Raw genomic sequence first — 15,869 nt, forward strand, 5'->3', positions numbered from 1 at the left:
TAGTTAGTGTTTATTTTTTAAAATTTATTTTTATATCAGTATATATAATTTAAAAATAAAAAAAATAATTTAAAAATAAGAAAAATAATTGTTTAACAAATACAACATGACAGTATGTAAGCTCAAAAGTTAGTAGTTAAGGAGAAATTAATACGGAGTGGTCGTAGGCGTAGACGACATGGTATTCAAAAATTTTGAAAAGGAAGGAGATTTCTAACGGTCAGAAAATCAAGAAACGGGCGTGAGTGGGTGCCGTCCGTCCTCCTCACCTGTAACGGCATCGCGTCTTTTCAATTTCTATTATTAGCTCTCTCTCTCTCTCTCTCTCTGTCTGCAAGCTTGTCCTTCAAATCCAATTTACACTCTTCTTCTTCCCATCCTTTTCTCCCCCTCTCTATTCCTCTCTCCCATTTTTAACCTCTCATCGTAAAACTAAACAAACAAATTATTATTATAAAATAATACAATTCTTCAAATAATAATAGTAACAGTAAAACACATTATCATTGGATTTCTTCATCGAAAGGAAGGCAGGCCGGCCGGCATTTGAGTCACAGTATCTGATTTGTTTTTGTTATTTATTTAGGTAATTTGTGTTGGATCTCCATGGATGTTTTCGCTACCTGGGTTTTTAATTCTTTCAGGAGAAGAATGTACCTTCATGGGATCCCTTCTTCTTCTTCACTTTTTATTGTTGATATAATTGGACATGAAGATTCTTATCTATTGATAGATTGATAGAGTGATAATAGTCGGACTCAGATGCTGAATTTATTCTCTCTCTTTTCTTTTTCTTTTTTTTGCTTTATAAATAGTAATATAGAGACAAAGAGAGAGAGAGTTGGTCAGGTGGGCGGGCTGACTTCGTGAATTGTTGCGGTGAATCAGCGGAAAAGGTTTTGTAATTGAATAAAGGACATATGGATTCTTCTTCTTCATCACAGCAGAGAAGAAGAGGAGGAGGTATGGTTTCGCCATCGCCATCGCCATCACATACTCCGCGATCAACTGATAAGTCAGCAAGAGATCTGCGATCTGGGGACTTCAATTCCAATTCCAGCAGTAAACATGATAAAGAAAAGGGTGTCAATGTGCAGGTCATTGTGCGTTGCAGGTCAGTCTCTCTTTTTTTATAAATTGGGTTCTTTTTTAGATTAATTTTCAGCTGAGGGATGATGTTTTTGTAGGCCACTAAATGAGGATGAGTTGAGGGTTCACACTCCGGTGGTGATTTCATGTAATGAGGGTAGAAGGGAAGTGTCAGCTCTTCAGAATATTGCTAACAAGCAGATTGATAGAACTTTTCTTTTTGACAAGGTTTTTGTCTTGTCCACTTTTTTGCTTTTGTTTTTGCTTAATAGTGAATTGGATGTGAAAGTTTATGACTTTTGATGATTTCTTTGTTTTTTCGGGGGGGTTAGGTTTTTGGCCCAGCATCCAAACAGAAGGACTTGTATGATTTGGCAGTGTCTCCAATTGTGTATGAAGTTCTTGAAGGTTATAACTGCACCATCTTTGCATATGGACAAACAGGAACAGGGAAGACATACACAATGGAAGGAGGAGCCAGGAAAAAGGTTTGATTCTTCCTTTTACTTTTATATATTTCTTTGCTTTTTGGCTGAAACTGTTTTTAATTGTATTTGTACTTTACTCTCTCTTGTAGAATGGAGAGTTTCCAAGTGATGCCGGTGTTATACCAAGAGCAGTTAAACAAATTTTTGAAATATTAGAAGCTCAAAATGCCGAGTATAACATGAAAGTTACCTTTTTAGAGCTGTACAATGAGGAAATAACGGATCTTTTGGCCCCAGAAGAAACTCCAAAATTTGTTGATGACAAATCTAAGAAACCCGTAGCTCTTATGGAAGATGGAAAAGGAGGTGTTCTTATAAGAGGCTTGGAAGAAGAGATAGTATGTACTGCTAATGAAATTTACAAAATCTTGGATAAGGGCTCTGCTAAAAGGCGCACAGCTGAGACTCTTCTTAACAAGCAAAGCAGTCGCTCTCACTCAATATTTTCCATCACCATTCACATTAAAGAATGTACTCCAGAGGGGGAAGAGATGATCAAATGTGGAAAGCTGAATCTTGTTGATCTTGCTGGTTCTGAGAATATTTCCCGCTCTGGTGCCCGAGAGGTATGTTGTAACCAACACTAGAAAATTATCTACACTACAGCACAGGCTGATGCAGCTAGGAACAGAGCCTTGCATTCAGTGGGTTTTATGCACCAGTATCTTACTCTTGTAATTTCTGCAGGATTATGCTTTTGAATTTCTCGACACAATAGCTTAATCGAAATATTAGTTATTTTCACTACTCGAACTCTTTTCATCCTAAAGAAAATGACTTTTGCAGGGGAGAGCAAGGGAAGCAGGGGAGATTAATAAAAGCTTGCTTACACTTGGTCGTGTGATCAATACTCTTGTTGAGCGTTCTGGTCATATTCCATATAGGTACTGCTAATAAAAAACATGTATGATATCCACTTTCACATCCTTTTTGTGATTGCAGACCTTAAAAGTGACATTGGTTGGAAATGTGGTTGGTTGCAATTCCAGGGATAGCAAACTAACCAGGCTATTGAGGGATTCGCTAGGTGGGAAAACAAAGACATGCATAATCGCCACGATATCACCCTCTATTCAGAGTCTGGAAGAAACACTTAGCACTCTAGATTATGCACACCGTGCTAAAAATATAAAGAACAAACCAGAGGTCAGTTGTTTCATTTGACCAATAAAATTGTAGTTTGGGCCTCTAGATCACTTGGTTATTGGACCAATCCGTGTTCCTCTTATTCATGCAATTGTCCACTTTTGGAACTGCTCTAATAATTTGTTTTGGCTACCATTTCAGATAAATCAAAAGATGATGAAATCCGCAATGATCAAGGATCTATATTCTGAAATTGACCGACTGAAGCAAGGTGCTCCTCTCCTTCACTGTGTATTCAAACTTTCTTGAAAACATAAACATTCCTATGCAGTTGAATTGGGAATGCTGTAGTTCTTTGCATCCTCCAATTTCTTATAAACATGAACTTTTTCATGCAGTTAGATTTGACAACTTGTTTAATGTGTTGATTTCTTATAAAAATAAAAAACAAATTGTCAGAGGTATATGCTGCCAGAGAGAAAAATGGAATCTATATACCACGAGATCGTTATCTTCAAGACGAGGCTGAAAAGAAGGTTCACGTCCTACCATATAAGTGCTGATATTTTCTTCACTTGGCTTTACATTGAAGTCTGAATATTGATCATTTCTTGTGTTTTATCTGTCCAGGAAATGGCTGAAAAAATAGAACGCATGGAACTTGATTCAGAATCCAAGGACAAAGTATGTTTCATCAAGATTTTTGCCTGGTTCTTTTCCAGTTTCCATGCACAAAAATCAGTCTAATTATTTTGTTGTCTTTTGCAATCAGCAATTTTTGGAGATCCAGGAACTCCACAATTCTCAGCTACATTTGACAGCAGATTTGAGTGAAAAACTTGATAAAACTGAGGTAAGCTACTTTAGGTGGTCAACACGTAGACCTTCTTCATTCCACTTTTCTGCTTCCACCAGCAAGATCTGAGTTTATTATTCTCTTCCTTGAAAATTCAGAAAAAGCTCGAGGAAACTGAAAATTCATTAGTAGATCTGGAAGAAAAACACCGACAAGCAAACATAACTATAAAGGAGAAGGAATTTTTTATATCTAATCTGCTCAAATCTGGTGAGACATCTTGTACTTGAGTTTTCTTTTCTGTTGTTTGAATGCAATTAGTGAATCTGTATTGTTGGAGAGAAGTGGTGTAGAAGAAATTTTGGACATCCTTGATGAAAGATATGATTCCATTATTTGTTCTGGTTTCATTACTCGACAGTTATGTGATAACGGGCTTCAAAATATCTTGTATATCTGTTAACCAGTACAATCTATGTGACTAGTATTTGATAAATAAACTTGTCTTTTGTTCAAAGCTTCCATGTTACTGTCCTTGACATGATTTATTTAGTGTTCAACGTTTGAAATTTGAAAGTCATTCATCTATGCGTCCTCTTCTTATGTGTTGGCCTGTTCTCTGACCGTGAACTTTGTTATTCTTTCAGAGAAAGGACTAGTTGAGCGCACATTTGAGCTTCGATCAGAGCTAGAAAATGCTGCATCAGATGTGTCCAGTTTATTTGCCAAAATTGGTTTGTACTGATTCCAAATTTAAACATAGGTTAGATATTATGTTGAAACCATTGGTGATTGATTGTTATCAATAAATGGTTTTCAGAGCGGAAGGATAAAATTGAAGACGGAAACAGGGTACTTACACAGAAATTCCAGTCCCAGTTGACCCAACAACTTGAGATCTTACATAAGACTGTGGCAGCCTCAATGACTCGACAAGAGAAGCAACTGAAAGACATGGAGGAAGATATGCAGTCCTTTGTATCGATAAAGGCTGAGGTTTGGATACAAACATGATGATAATTGAACTTGTCTTTGTACTTGTCTATCATTTCTTACAAAATAATTTGGTATTCATGAAGGCTACTGAAGAACTTCGAGGAAGGGTCGGAAAGCTGAAAACAATGTATGGATCAGGTATCAAAGCTTTGGATGATATGGCTAAGGAGCTTGAGGAAAACTCTCGGTCTACTTTTGGTAGTCTGAATTCTGAAGTTTCCAAGCACTCGCATGCTGTTGAGGGTGTAAGTATCAAACTTATGCTACTTTTAAGTGACCTTAATTCCTTTTCACTTGTCTGAGTTTAGTTTGTTTATTTGTTTCAGTTCTTCCAAAGAATTGCTTCAGAAGCTGATGTGTTAATTAATGATCTTCAAAGCAATCTTCAGATGCAACAGGAAAAGCTAAGTGCATATGCACAACAGCAGCATGAGGTTGGTATTTGGCTATCTAATAGCCATTAATTGAGAGATGTTTGGATTTTTTTACTTCTTTCAAATGAATGCTTCTATTTTGATACCGATTACAGGCACATTCCAGAGCGGTAGAAACTGCACGATCAGTTTCGAAAGTCATAGTTAACTTCGTCAAGACTCTAGACATGCATGCATCCAACTTGACCCAAATTGTGGAAGAAGCACAAATAGTCAATGATCACAAATTATCTGAACTAGAAAAGAAGTTTGAGGTGGTTTCTGTGGTCAAATTTAGAATGCATAGATCAATTTATGAGGCGTTTTCTGAATAAAATTAATGTGTTTTGCTTGTAACTGTGTAGGGGTGTGCAGCGAATGAAGAAAGGCAATTGTTGGAGAAAGTGGCAGAGCTGCTTGAAAGTTCAAATGCGAGGAAGAAAAAACTAGTGAGTCACTTTTCAGTGTTAGTTTGCTGGCAGTTTGATTGGCTGGCTTTTTGGGTGCTTGATCTTCACCTGTTGTGTTCTTCAGGTGCAAATGGCAGTGCATGAACTCCGGGAAAGTGCAAACAGTAGAACTAACAAACTGCAGCAAGAGATGTCAACAATGCAGGATACCACGTCTTCTGTTAAAGCTGAATGGACAGTCCACATGGAAAAAACAGAGTCCAATCATTTTGAGGACACTTCTGCAGTGGAAAGTGGAAGGAAAGTCCTGGAGGAGGTTCTACATAACTGGTATAGGCCGCTTTTGCAATCTGTTTTCTTTTTTTCTTTTTCCTTTTTTGTTGTTGACCATTTTTCATCCTAGTATCGTGTGGATGTTTTTTTTTTCTTGTACTCTCTTCTGAATTGGTTCCTCAACTTTTGTTCAGTTTAAATAAGGCAAAAATGGGTGCCCAACAGTGGAGGAATGCTCAAGAATCCTTGCTCATCCTAGAAAAAAGCAATGTTGCTTCCGTGGATTCCATTGTTAGGTATGCTACTTCCCACGAGTATTCTTCTAGCTTTTTGTTTCACATCGGCAACTTATTTTTCACTTTTCATTTAGGGGAGGAACTGAAGCCAACCAAATCCTTCGTGGGCAGTTTTCTTCCGCTGTATCAGCTGCAGTTGAAGATGTTGACATTGCGAACAATAATCTCCTCTCATCCATTGAACGTCAGTATTTTGTTCTGCAAGTGTATTGATATTTGTCCATGATGAAAGTAAACTGATGAATGAAACCCCCCCACTGCAGATTCATTAAATCTTGACCATGATGCTTGTGGAAATTTCAATTCCATGGTTTTACCTTGCTGTGAAGATCTGAGGGAACTGAAGGGTAGCCACTACCACAAGATTGTTGAAATTACAGAGAATGCTGGGAAATGTCTTCTGGATGAATACGTGGTAAGCCTTTGATGTTCATTTATAGAAAATTGGGCCTGCCATAAACAATGGCATGCATGTTCATTTTAGAAACACCATCAAACTCACTTTGGGAACGAAACCGACCATTTTATAAAGCATTCAATCATCACTCTGGTTATCATCATCTCTTATGTGTTCGCTGAACTGCTTCATCCTCCAACAAACAGGTGGACGAACCATCTTGTTCAACACCAAGAAAGAGGTCATTCAATCTGCCAACCATTGCATCAATTGAAGAGCTTAGAACTCCTGCTTTTGAAGAATTGTTGAAGTCAATCTGGGATGCGAAATCTGCAAAACAAGTAAATGGAGACATCAAACATGTAGCGGCAGCATTTGAGGCTGCCCAATCCTTAAGAGACCCTAGAGTTCCTCTCACCGCTATTAACTGAAGTGAGTAGAGAACATGACGGTTAGGGAGGTAGTGTAGTGGTAAAGGAGAGGGGGGTATGTGTACAGAAGAGTATATATATGATCAAGCACGAACTCTGCATATCTTATTCGTTGATTGTAAGTTCCCTTTTGTATGAAAATATTAATTTGCTGTTCTTCAATATCATCATCCTTGATAATCTCGGGTCTCAAGTGTGTAATCTCCAGGAAGGAAGAAGACATAATGGATCCATGGAGAGAGATTATCCGAAGCAATTAAGTGAGATGAATTTGAAATCTAGTGCTTAACATATTAATTTTTTGCAATTAAGGAAGCATCCAATTTGACAACAGTCCATGCAACTGTTCCAAGACTTCAGCTGTAAGCATTGTTAGCTGAAACGATAGTAAAGTAACCCGTAGAAGATGTTCCCTCAGCTGTAATTAATTGTTCACGTCTTATTTCTTAATGAAAGAAATTCATAGTTGTAAAAATGATTGACAACAATATACAATTAAATCCATGTAAATTACTATTCTTGCCACCATCAAGATTTATTAATTAAGATTATTTAAATATTTAAATTAAGATTTATTAATTAACCACGTGAGCACACGGCGGCACCTTCTCTCTCCGATTTACTGGCTTGGTCTCTCTCGACCACACTGTCGTGCTTGTGCTCTCTTAGCTCCGGCTTCTTTCTTCAGGTGCGGTCCTCTTTTGCCACGGGTACATCTTCTCTTTGTAAACTTGCCAACTAGGACTTAGTCCTTTGTGGGCTCATTTTAACTTATTTTGATATAGTTCCTTCTTCTCCACTCTGTTAGCACGTTTATTTTTAAATTTCAAAAATACTTTTAAAAAAAAATAATTTTTTTTTTCAAATCTTAAAAATTATTTTTAAAAAATAAATAAAAAATATCATTTCAATATACTTTAAAACAAAAAACAACTTCTATCCTACTCTCAAAATCTCTCTACATCATGTTAAAGAATTATCCAAATTCAAAAATTTAAGTTAGTGATATCCTCAGACTATTTCAATTGAAAATTGGGTAGCATGTCAGGGGCTAATTTGATGTTTTTCACTTTAAATTAACTCATCTCTACCGTTGTTAAGGAAGGTTAATGGATTATTTGATACACAAGGGTCATTTTATAAAAGGAGATTCAATTCTCAAAGGAAAAAAAAAGAGAGAAAAAGAAAAGGATCTCAATTGCAAGTTTTTGTCATTTGCTACAAGAGGGAATTGTGGGCGACAAAAAAAAGGGTAAGACTATTAATCTAGTAGAATCTACTGGTAAAATAGAGGTTCTTGCTTGATTGGGGAGCCTGCAATGGCATGGCGGTCAAATTAAAAGAATAATAAACGAGGGGAAGAAGCACAGGCGTGAGAGAGTGTGTGTGTCACAGAATTCATTCTTACTTGACTTGATAATGCATTCGTTTGGAAAATTTGATATGATACAGAAGGAGCGAGTGTTCTGCTTAAGTTTTGATAGAAGTTTCTCCTCTCTAACCTGTGTCGGGATTTGAATTCAACTGCTACTTCGGGACATTTTTGAGAGCAGAATGATCAGCGAGTGGTAAGAGCCAGAGAGCATAACAGATGTGGAAGGTGCAACAATCCTTGTTCATTTCAAGGGAAGTAGGATGGATGGCCTACATTTCAAAATGATCTGCATAACGAATTAGAAAGCAAAAAGGAAACGTTATTTTGGGATTACAGAACCAGCTAATGGACATATTATGGACATCAAACAAGGTCTGGTCACTTGCTATTCTATATTTTGCACTAAAATCATCAATGTACATACAATAGCATTTTATGTATGACAGCTTGGAGAGGATGACTGGCACATTACTTCTAGCATAGATAGACTTCTGCACCAGCACCTGCAACACAAGCCAATTCTGCATTGTTACATCTCTCTTTAAATCAGATGGTCAGTACAGGTAAATCATCTTGCAACTTAAATGAATCATAATAAAAACAACAACAACAAAAAAAAAAACAGATCCTCAGAATGCAAGGTACCCACTGACACTTCTTCTGAACATATAAACTCATGACAAAGCATTGTGAACAGATAAACATACACTAAACAGCAAACTCTATTTACAAGGAATATCACCAAGACATTTTCCAGAATAAGCCCCACGAAGCAAAAGCTAGCACCAACTGTCAGTCCCTAGTAAGCATGGCCCTAGCACTGTACTTACAATTCTAACTTATTCTGACACAACCCCTAGCTGCGCTGATCTCCTAAATCCCCTCTCCAATTTATCTTGCCAGGAAACGTTCCATATATGCCTACTTGAATGAACTAACTATGGAGGTCCCTCTTTCCCTGAACATCCAGTCAAACTACCACCATGTACATTAAAGTAGCACTTCAAAATCTTTATGAAACCTTGACAGCAAGCAACGTTCTGCATCTCAACAGTCATTGTGATTGGATGCATAGCAGCACATCAGTTTATGATAATCTGACAAGCATGGGAGCCAGTAACTCAATGATCTTAAGACCTGCCGTGCATGTGTTCAATTTTATACATTTAAGAGTGAAAAAGTGGGCTACAATTTTGAAAGCAGATACACAAAAAATTTTGGTTCCCAAAATAAATTTAAATAGCCCGTTCAATTGAGAATGATCATATTCCAGGAACTAAAGAATAGCAGAACGCGATGGCATCTAGGGAAAGGCATGATGGTATTTAAATCTACCTGAAAAATTATTCATAATAAGCTTGTACTTAAGATTCCATCTGGCCTTTCTCTCTCAAATGTTTCATCATCAAAATCTTCATTTGTGGAATCTTCTTGACATATCAATTTGTTCTCTTGCAATGGATTTAAGCTCAGGGCCTCCCAAACCATTGATTCACCCTGATATGTGCTGCCTTGCTGGAGCCCATGAGTGGTGTCAACAGTATCTTCCGCACTCTGTCTCACATCACTACAAACAAGATCTGTTCTTTTATCATCATCAGCAGCTGGTGGCTCAGCGTTGAGGTCAGAGCCCAAATCAAATCCAGATTGATCCCCTGCCCCATGAAAAGCAACGGTAACTGTTCCTTGATCGGATAGATCAGCAGGGTCTTTTTTCTGTCTCTTCCATTTCTTAGTAGATGAAGTACCGTCATCTTCAAAATCTTCTTCTTCTCGATCTCTGTGCAGGTAAACCCACAATTTCCTTTCTCCATCAAATTGCACACAAGGATCACGCTCATAATGCAAACGATCCAGGGCTCCACTGACAACTTGATTCACTTGTGCATCAGACACATCTTCAACAGTATACTGAGAGTCTCGTATCAAAGTACAAACATCTGCTCTAGTGCCAATACTTCCTGGCAATCTCGCAGCTGCATCTCTCACAAGACAAAGAATTGTAACATGAGGTGGTCGATCACGCTTCAGCATGAAATGGTCTCGAGCTTTTGAAGTTGGCTTACCACCACACCTCCTCAAGGGAGCAACAATAGATTTTTTACCATCAGCAGCAGTGTATGAGAAGGCCCTGTCAGGTATCGAATACCTCAGGACTTCTTCCCTACGAAAATAAGCTCTCACTTCTTCAGAACTCGGGCTGATAGTATTGAGACTTTTCTGAGCTCTCAAGTCCCTGAACCTCTCTTTCTCATCCAGGTTACATTGCATCAATGACAGAGGCGGTTCAGGAAGACTTCCAATTTGTTGAAGAGTCTCTTGCCCGCTTTTCAGCCAATTTGCAAAAGAGTCGACCAACTTGACACAACTTTTGTGAGGAAGGCCCCAATATTCAGGAGACGTCACTTCAACAATAGTGTCATGATCTGTCAAAGTGTGAGAAACTGGACCAATCCAGGACCAAGTTTTTGTAGATTTGTCATAAAAAACAAGTGCTTTCCAGCCCTTTATTCCTAGAGGTGCTGTTTTTGATGAAAATATCTTGAGAACTCCTCTGATCAAATCCTGGAGGGGCTCCTGCGTCTCAAGAATGCAGGGATCCATAGGGTTTGATCTCACACGGTTAACAATCTCCTGTACAGTAAGAGAAGGCATTTTCACTTGCGCGGCAGGGTCTGATTTATTAACATCTGCATTCTCATTAGAAAGAACTCCATTGTTGTCACCCTCATGTGCTCTGTTCAGCTCTGCTGTGGGTTTGCCAACCTCTAAGGAATCTTCTGAAAGAGGAGTGATCATTGCCAAACGAACTGCTGAAAGGAGATGTATAATGGAAAATGAGAAGCCAATATGTACTGTTGGTGTAATCGGTGTATATGGCTTTTTCTGAGGTTTCGCTTCCAGCTCCACATCCACCACTCCTGTTTTTGTAACAGGTGCCTCAGGAGTTTCCCAGTCTGGAATAACATCGTCAGCTTCCAGTTTCCTTTTCCCTTTTTTCTTCAATGAAATGGAGTCGTCAATTTGCTGCTCAACACTGTTAGAATGCCTATTACCATCTTCGTCTCTGCCAGCCATGTCCATCACATCGTACTTTGCTTTCCGTTTCTTCATCCCTGAGTTGCACCCAAGCAACAAAGCCTCAGTTCGGTCACTTTGACCATGAGCATATGTTTCCATGTTCCGTCCTTTCCTTCGCAATCTAACCAGTGCATTTTCATCTGACAGTAACTGTGTTTCAAGTAAATCATCCTCGTCATCAACAATGAAATCATGGCTGACTTCCCCTTTCTGCTTTCGGTCAGCAGGGTAGGCTTTCGATGAGGACCTGCGTACCCTTTCACCAGATTCCACCCGTAAATGACCAATCTTGCCAGATCTGTGAATTCTGTTTCTGTCATTATCATCTAGTTTACCCAGGCCAGTGAGAGAGCTGTCTTCCAAAGCTCTAGCACTGGAGCTATGTGTCTCATGCATCTTACCCTTTTGTTTAACTTTTGACAAGTATCTTGGCATTTGCCCAGGCTCAGTAAAGCCACTCACCTTTTTGGAAAGGTGTGCAATTCCATCGAAAGCCAGTTCATTCTCCTGCACATCTTTCTTAATAAAGGAGGCCTTTTTAGCACCTAAGCTAGGCTTCAAAAAGGACGACCGAGAACCTTCTATGATACTGGTGGGGTAAGCTGACTTGCTTTTCATCAAAGGATTGCTACCATCATCATCCTCATCATCAAATTGTTCAGATGACTCTGATTCTGTTTCTTCACCTTTTATATAAATTCTGTTAGCTTTCAATGCTCCCTTTTCTGGTCTTCCATTCTGAATAACACGCCCTCTGATCTTCTCCCGTGTTTGTTTTGCTCTCACCTGAGGCAGCGCAATTCTATCATTCACCTGCGGCGACAATGCTTGATGAGCTTTGAAATTAAGATCCGGGGACTCTCTCCCCGTCCTACATTTCTTACTTCTCATATTCCAATCATTAGATTTAAATGTAGAATCCATAGAGAAAACCTGTCCTTGATTCTTGCTATGGCAAATTGGTTCAGCATGATCTGATAAGTTAACTCGATTACCTTTCAGTGGTAGCTGCAGAGTTTGGCCTTTCCAATATTTCATCTGATCAGGAACTGTGAATTGCGGAGAATTTTCAGCATACTTGGTCTTTTTGGAAGACTCGGACTTGGTCCGATTATTGAGAATATTTGATGTGAACACTTTAGCTTCTGACAGCTGACCTGCATTATTGTCCCTACCATAGGCATGCAAGTCATTGTTTGAAGAGAATGGCAAATTCATGAAACTGTCAGCAGCTAATCTGGTAGTTCTGAAATCATGCTTCTTTCCTGCTTTTGGAACCCTGGACTTCACCATATCACCACCAAGTACCATATTTCGATCTCGTTGGACACCCATTCTGTACATTGCATATTCAGCATCATCCTTTTCAGTTGTCATTTGATCCCTTTGCCTGGGTGCATCTCCTGAGTCATACCCAGCAAGCTTATTCTGCCTAGAAAGTGTCAATGCTGATCCATGCGGACTTGAAGTCATCCCCAAACCATGATAAACAGAAGGAAATCGACCCGGCACATCTCTAGTTGAAGGATCTTTTGACCCAGCTGACTTCAAAATACCCCTGGGATTCTGCTTTCCATACTTTGCCACTTCCAAACTGACTGGTGAAGAAAATTCCAAACCAGAACCAACGCGATATGCTGGAGTACGATCAAATTTGGATGCACTCTTCTTATCCTTTGCCCTTCTGTCCCAAAACCTATCACCTGGTTCCCCTTGGTCCGATGAGCCACTCTCCAATTCTCCCTCCGCATTCTCATGCATCAAACTCTTATGACTCTTCATGATATTCAAAACTCTAAGCTTCTCACCAATGCTATACCCTTTACAATCATGCCAAGCATCTCTTATCTGGCACAAATGACTAACCATACTATTCTGATGCTTCCTCAAAAGATGGTAATGCTGCCTTTGCTGAAAGAAATACAAACCATCTCTGTAAAGGGCAACCCTCGGTTCACACAACCCCCCCTTGAGCATCTGAAACAATTTGTTGATGGGACTACCAAAATGGAAATTCCCACCCTCAAGAAGCTCTTTGAGGGTTCGCATAAAGGTGTCCTGATCAACGTCAGGTAAATACTTAGTGAGGCTAAATTTATCATCTTCGGTTAAAACATCATTCCACACATCAACAGACAATATGTCCTGCAATCCAGGAAGGTCATACAATTCAAAGGGAACACTGCAAGTTAAATTCCCGAATTGGCAAAACTCAGCCCTGGTTTCCCCTAATTCTAGCAAGTCAAAATCATCAGATCCTGCCCCAGAATCAGCATCGTTGAATTCTTCGTCGTCTTCGTCACCCTCTTCAACATCAACGTCACCCTCTTCATCCTCATCAGACTCAATCCGCTGCTGATGAAGAAGGTCATCTTCATCCTCGTCCTCATCACTGGACATGGCAGTATCCCTACTATCAGGAGAAAGATCCGCATCAAACTTATTAGATACCTTGAAATTGTTCTTCTCAATCGCCATCCACGCAAGCAATATACGATAAGTAACTCGCTCCAATTTCAAAACCTAACCCTAATTCCAAAAGAAAAAATAAATAAATCTCAGAAAGATTGATATTGATTTATAATTATTAATAGACGAGTAAAAAAAGACACCTTACCTTGTTCGCGCGAGAGATGGAGTGAGATTCTTATGGAGAAGCCCTAAAAAAAAAGCGAGAGGCGCATGTAATTTGTAAATAAGGAAAAGAGACAGGGAGAGAAGATGACAGGAGAGGAGGAGGTGAAGAAGACGATGGTGACGTGGAGGAAAGCGGGCCGTCCGATTTGGAAGTGGTGAAAAGACGGAAAAGGGTACAGAAAAGAGAAGATATGGTAATGGTGAACGAATGACCGAGCAGAGAGAAAGGTAAAAGAGGAAGAAAGAGGTAGTGAGGAAGAAAGGGTTGGGTTGATTCGGGTTTGGTTTGGCGAGAGAAAGAGAGAGAGAAGAGGGTGGCTGAGTGGGTTGACTCAGTGAGTTTTGGTTCTTGTTGCTATTGTGCTGACTCATCTCTCCCTTCTGTTTCTGGAGATCTCCCAGACCGTTGATTTTAAGTGTGCTGGTGAGTGAAACCCCCTTTCTCGGAAAAGAACACATCCCTTCATTACTACCTTTTTAGCAGCTAAAAATCACTGGAAATCCCTCTATTATCCAAACTTGATCAACTTAACTCCGTAGAATAAATTTGATCGAATCGACCCTCGAACTTTTGATTTTGGGCTGCCTAAATCTCTCCTTTCATATGTTTTGTTATTTAAAATAAAAGCATTAGTGTTTTAATGTTGATTATACTGCAATCTATAGTAAAATAATCAATGTATCTCACACTTAGGGGTGATCTTGTATTTTCATATCTTTATTTCATAAGTATAATAACTCCTATGTCCTTTAAAAGAGAAAAACACAATTAATGTCCAAGGAGCTTTTTTGAAATTTCACATTTCTGTACAATCTAATTCCCTCGTAGCTCTTGGGGTAAAAAATTTTTTTTTTTTGTTTATGATAAAGAGGTATTTTTTATTTTTTATTTACCTCGGTTTTTTGCAATTATCGTTTAGAGTCAAGGATGTTATAGTCTTTTTTAAAATAATAAAAGAAAAAATAGTTGACGCGTGCGGTATACCACCCTTTACACGGTAGGCTGTCATATGTTAGCTGAAGGGAATGGTCGAGCTCCAATGACAATTTTTCTCCTCTCCCTATTTTCTCTCTCCTTTGCCTTAAAATGTGTGTTAGTTTTGCAAAATTGCAAAGTGGTCCTCGATCTGTTAATTGTATTAAATTTGATTTAGTTTTTTTTCAATTCCATCCATTGCATTTGATTTTTTATGTTTTTTTATCATATTTGGTTCTCATTCTTTTAATTCTTATTTATTTTTCTTTTAATTTTTTTTAATTAGATTAATTTTTCAATTTCATCACTAATCATTTGATTTTTTTATTAAATTTGATTTTCATTCTTATGATTGTAATTCCTTTTATTTTAAGTTCTCTTCTTGATTGATTTTTTTTTTTTTGCCAATTTCATTCTTTATTGTTCAATTTTATTGATTTTTCATATCATATTTAGTGTTTATTCTTTTATAATGCTTTTAAAACCTGGCCCCTAAGTCGATCTCGTCATGTCTAGGGTCATGGGTTGGGTTGAATGATCGGAGTTACCGGGATCAATCGGATTTTTTTATTATGCAAAAAGTAAAAAATGATATTATTTTGATAATAAAAATAATGGTAAAAAAAAAACAATGGATGTTGACATAATTTTTCCCTAACTAATCACTTGTTTTTTTATTGAGCTAAAAAGTTTAAAAATATATATTATTTTAATAAAAAAATAATGAAGAAAAAAAATTAATATAATTCATTTTGTTTTGAAAATAGTTTTGATTCACTTGAATGTTTTAATAACACATATAGATATTTGATTCACTTGAATGCTTTAATAACACATATAGATTTACTTGGTTTTAAATAGACATTCAAAGCATTTATGTTTTGAGTTCAATAAAATAATTTTATTTAGTTTTTAGCTAATTTTCAATATAATAAAAAATAATTTCTATCTACATAAGAAATTAAAAGGTGTTTAAATGTAATTGAAAAAAATATATCGTCTATATTTCTAAAACTTTTATTACTTTAAAAACCTATATTCTCAAAAAAAAATCCAACAAAAGATAAGAAAAGAATAATCCTTAAGAAATATTTTGTATGAGTGAAAAATATTGAAACTATCAAT

General features: G+C 37.7%; 2 protein-coding genes across 4 annotated transcripts; one reads left to right on the forward strand and one right to left on the reverse strand.

Annotated features, from left to right (window-relative positions):
- The first annotated feature begins 319 nt into the window (after positions 1 to 319).
- Positions 320 to 6,855, forward strand: LOC133679601 (kinesin-like protein KIN-5D). The gene is made up of 23 exons (XM_062102248.1): positions 320 to 586; positions 816 to 1,114; positions 1,188 to 1,317; positions 1,422 to 1,577; positions 1,667 to 2,143; positions 2,364 to 2,461; positions 2,567 to 2,723; positions 2,865 to 2,934; positions 3,123 to 3,199; positions 3,294 to 3,347; positions 3,436 to 3,516; positions 3,618 to 3,729; positions 4,107 to 4,193; positions 4,280 to 4,455; positions 4,539 to 4,700; positions 4,782 to 4,889; positions 4,985 to 5,143; positions 5,234 to 5,317; positions 5,403 to 5,608; positions 5,746 to 5,847; positions 5,922 to 6,031; positions 6,111 to 6,262; positions 6,451 to 6,855. The coding sequence occupies exons 2-23, from the start codon at positions 921 to 923 to the stop codon at positions 6,673 to 6,675; spliced, it is 3,177 nt and encodes a 1,058-aa protein (XP_061958232.1). The 5' UTR covers positions 320 to 586; positions 816 to 920; the 3' UTR covers positions 6,676 to 6,855.
- Positions 6,856 to 8,062: 1,207 nt separating this feature from the next.
- LOC133679600 (uncharacterized) lies at positions 8,063 to 14,242 on the reverse strand. 3 transcript variants are annotated; one of them, XR_009836176.1, is made up of 4 exons: positions 13,749 to 14,242; positions 9,386 to 13,541; positions 8,475 to 8,553; positions 8,063 to 8,336 (listed from the first exon to the last, which is right to left on the reverse strand). XR_009836176.1 is itself a non-coding variant. In XM_062102246.1 (3 exons), the coding sequence occupies exons 1-2, from the start codon at positions 14,225 to 14,227 to the stop codon at positions 9,398 to 9,400; spliced, it is 4,623 nt and encodes a 1,540-aa protein (XP_061958230.1). In that variant the 5' UTR covers positions 14,228 to 14,242; the 3' UTR covers positions 8,063 to 8,553; positions 9,386 to 9,397. The 3 variants fall into 3 exon arrangements, 2 of the variants coding, with proteins under 2 accessions (XP_061958230.1, XP_061958231.1); XM_062102246.1 differs by having other exon boundaries at positions 8,063 to 8,553; XM_062102247.1 differs by having other exon boundaries at positions 8,063 to 8,553; positions 9,386 to 13,660; positions 13,749 to 13,888.
- Between the last annotated feature and the right edge of the window lie 1,627 nt (positions 14,243 to 15,869).

The sequence above is a fragment of the Populus nigra genome, chromosome 19 (genome assembly GCF_951802175.1).
Source record: "Populus nigra chromosome 19, ddPopNigr1.1, whole genome shotgun sequence".
NCBI lineage: Eukaryota > Viridiplantae > Streptophyta > Magnoliopsida > Malpighiales > Salicaceae > Populus > Populus nigra.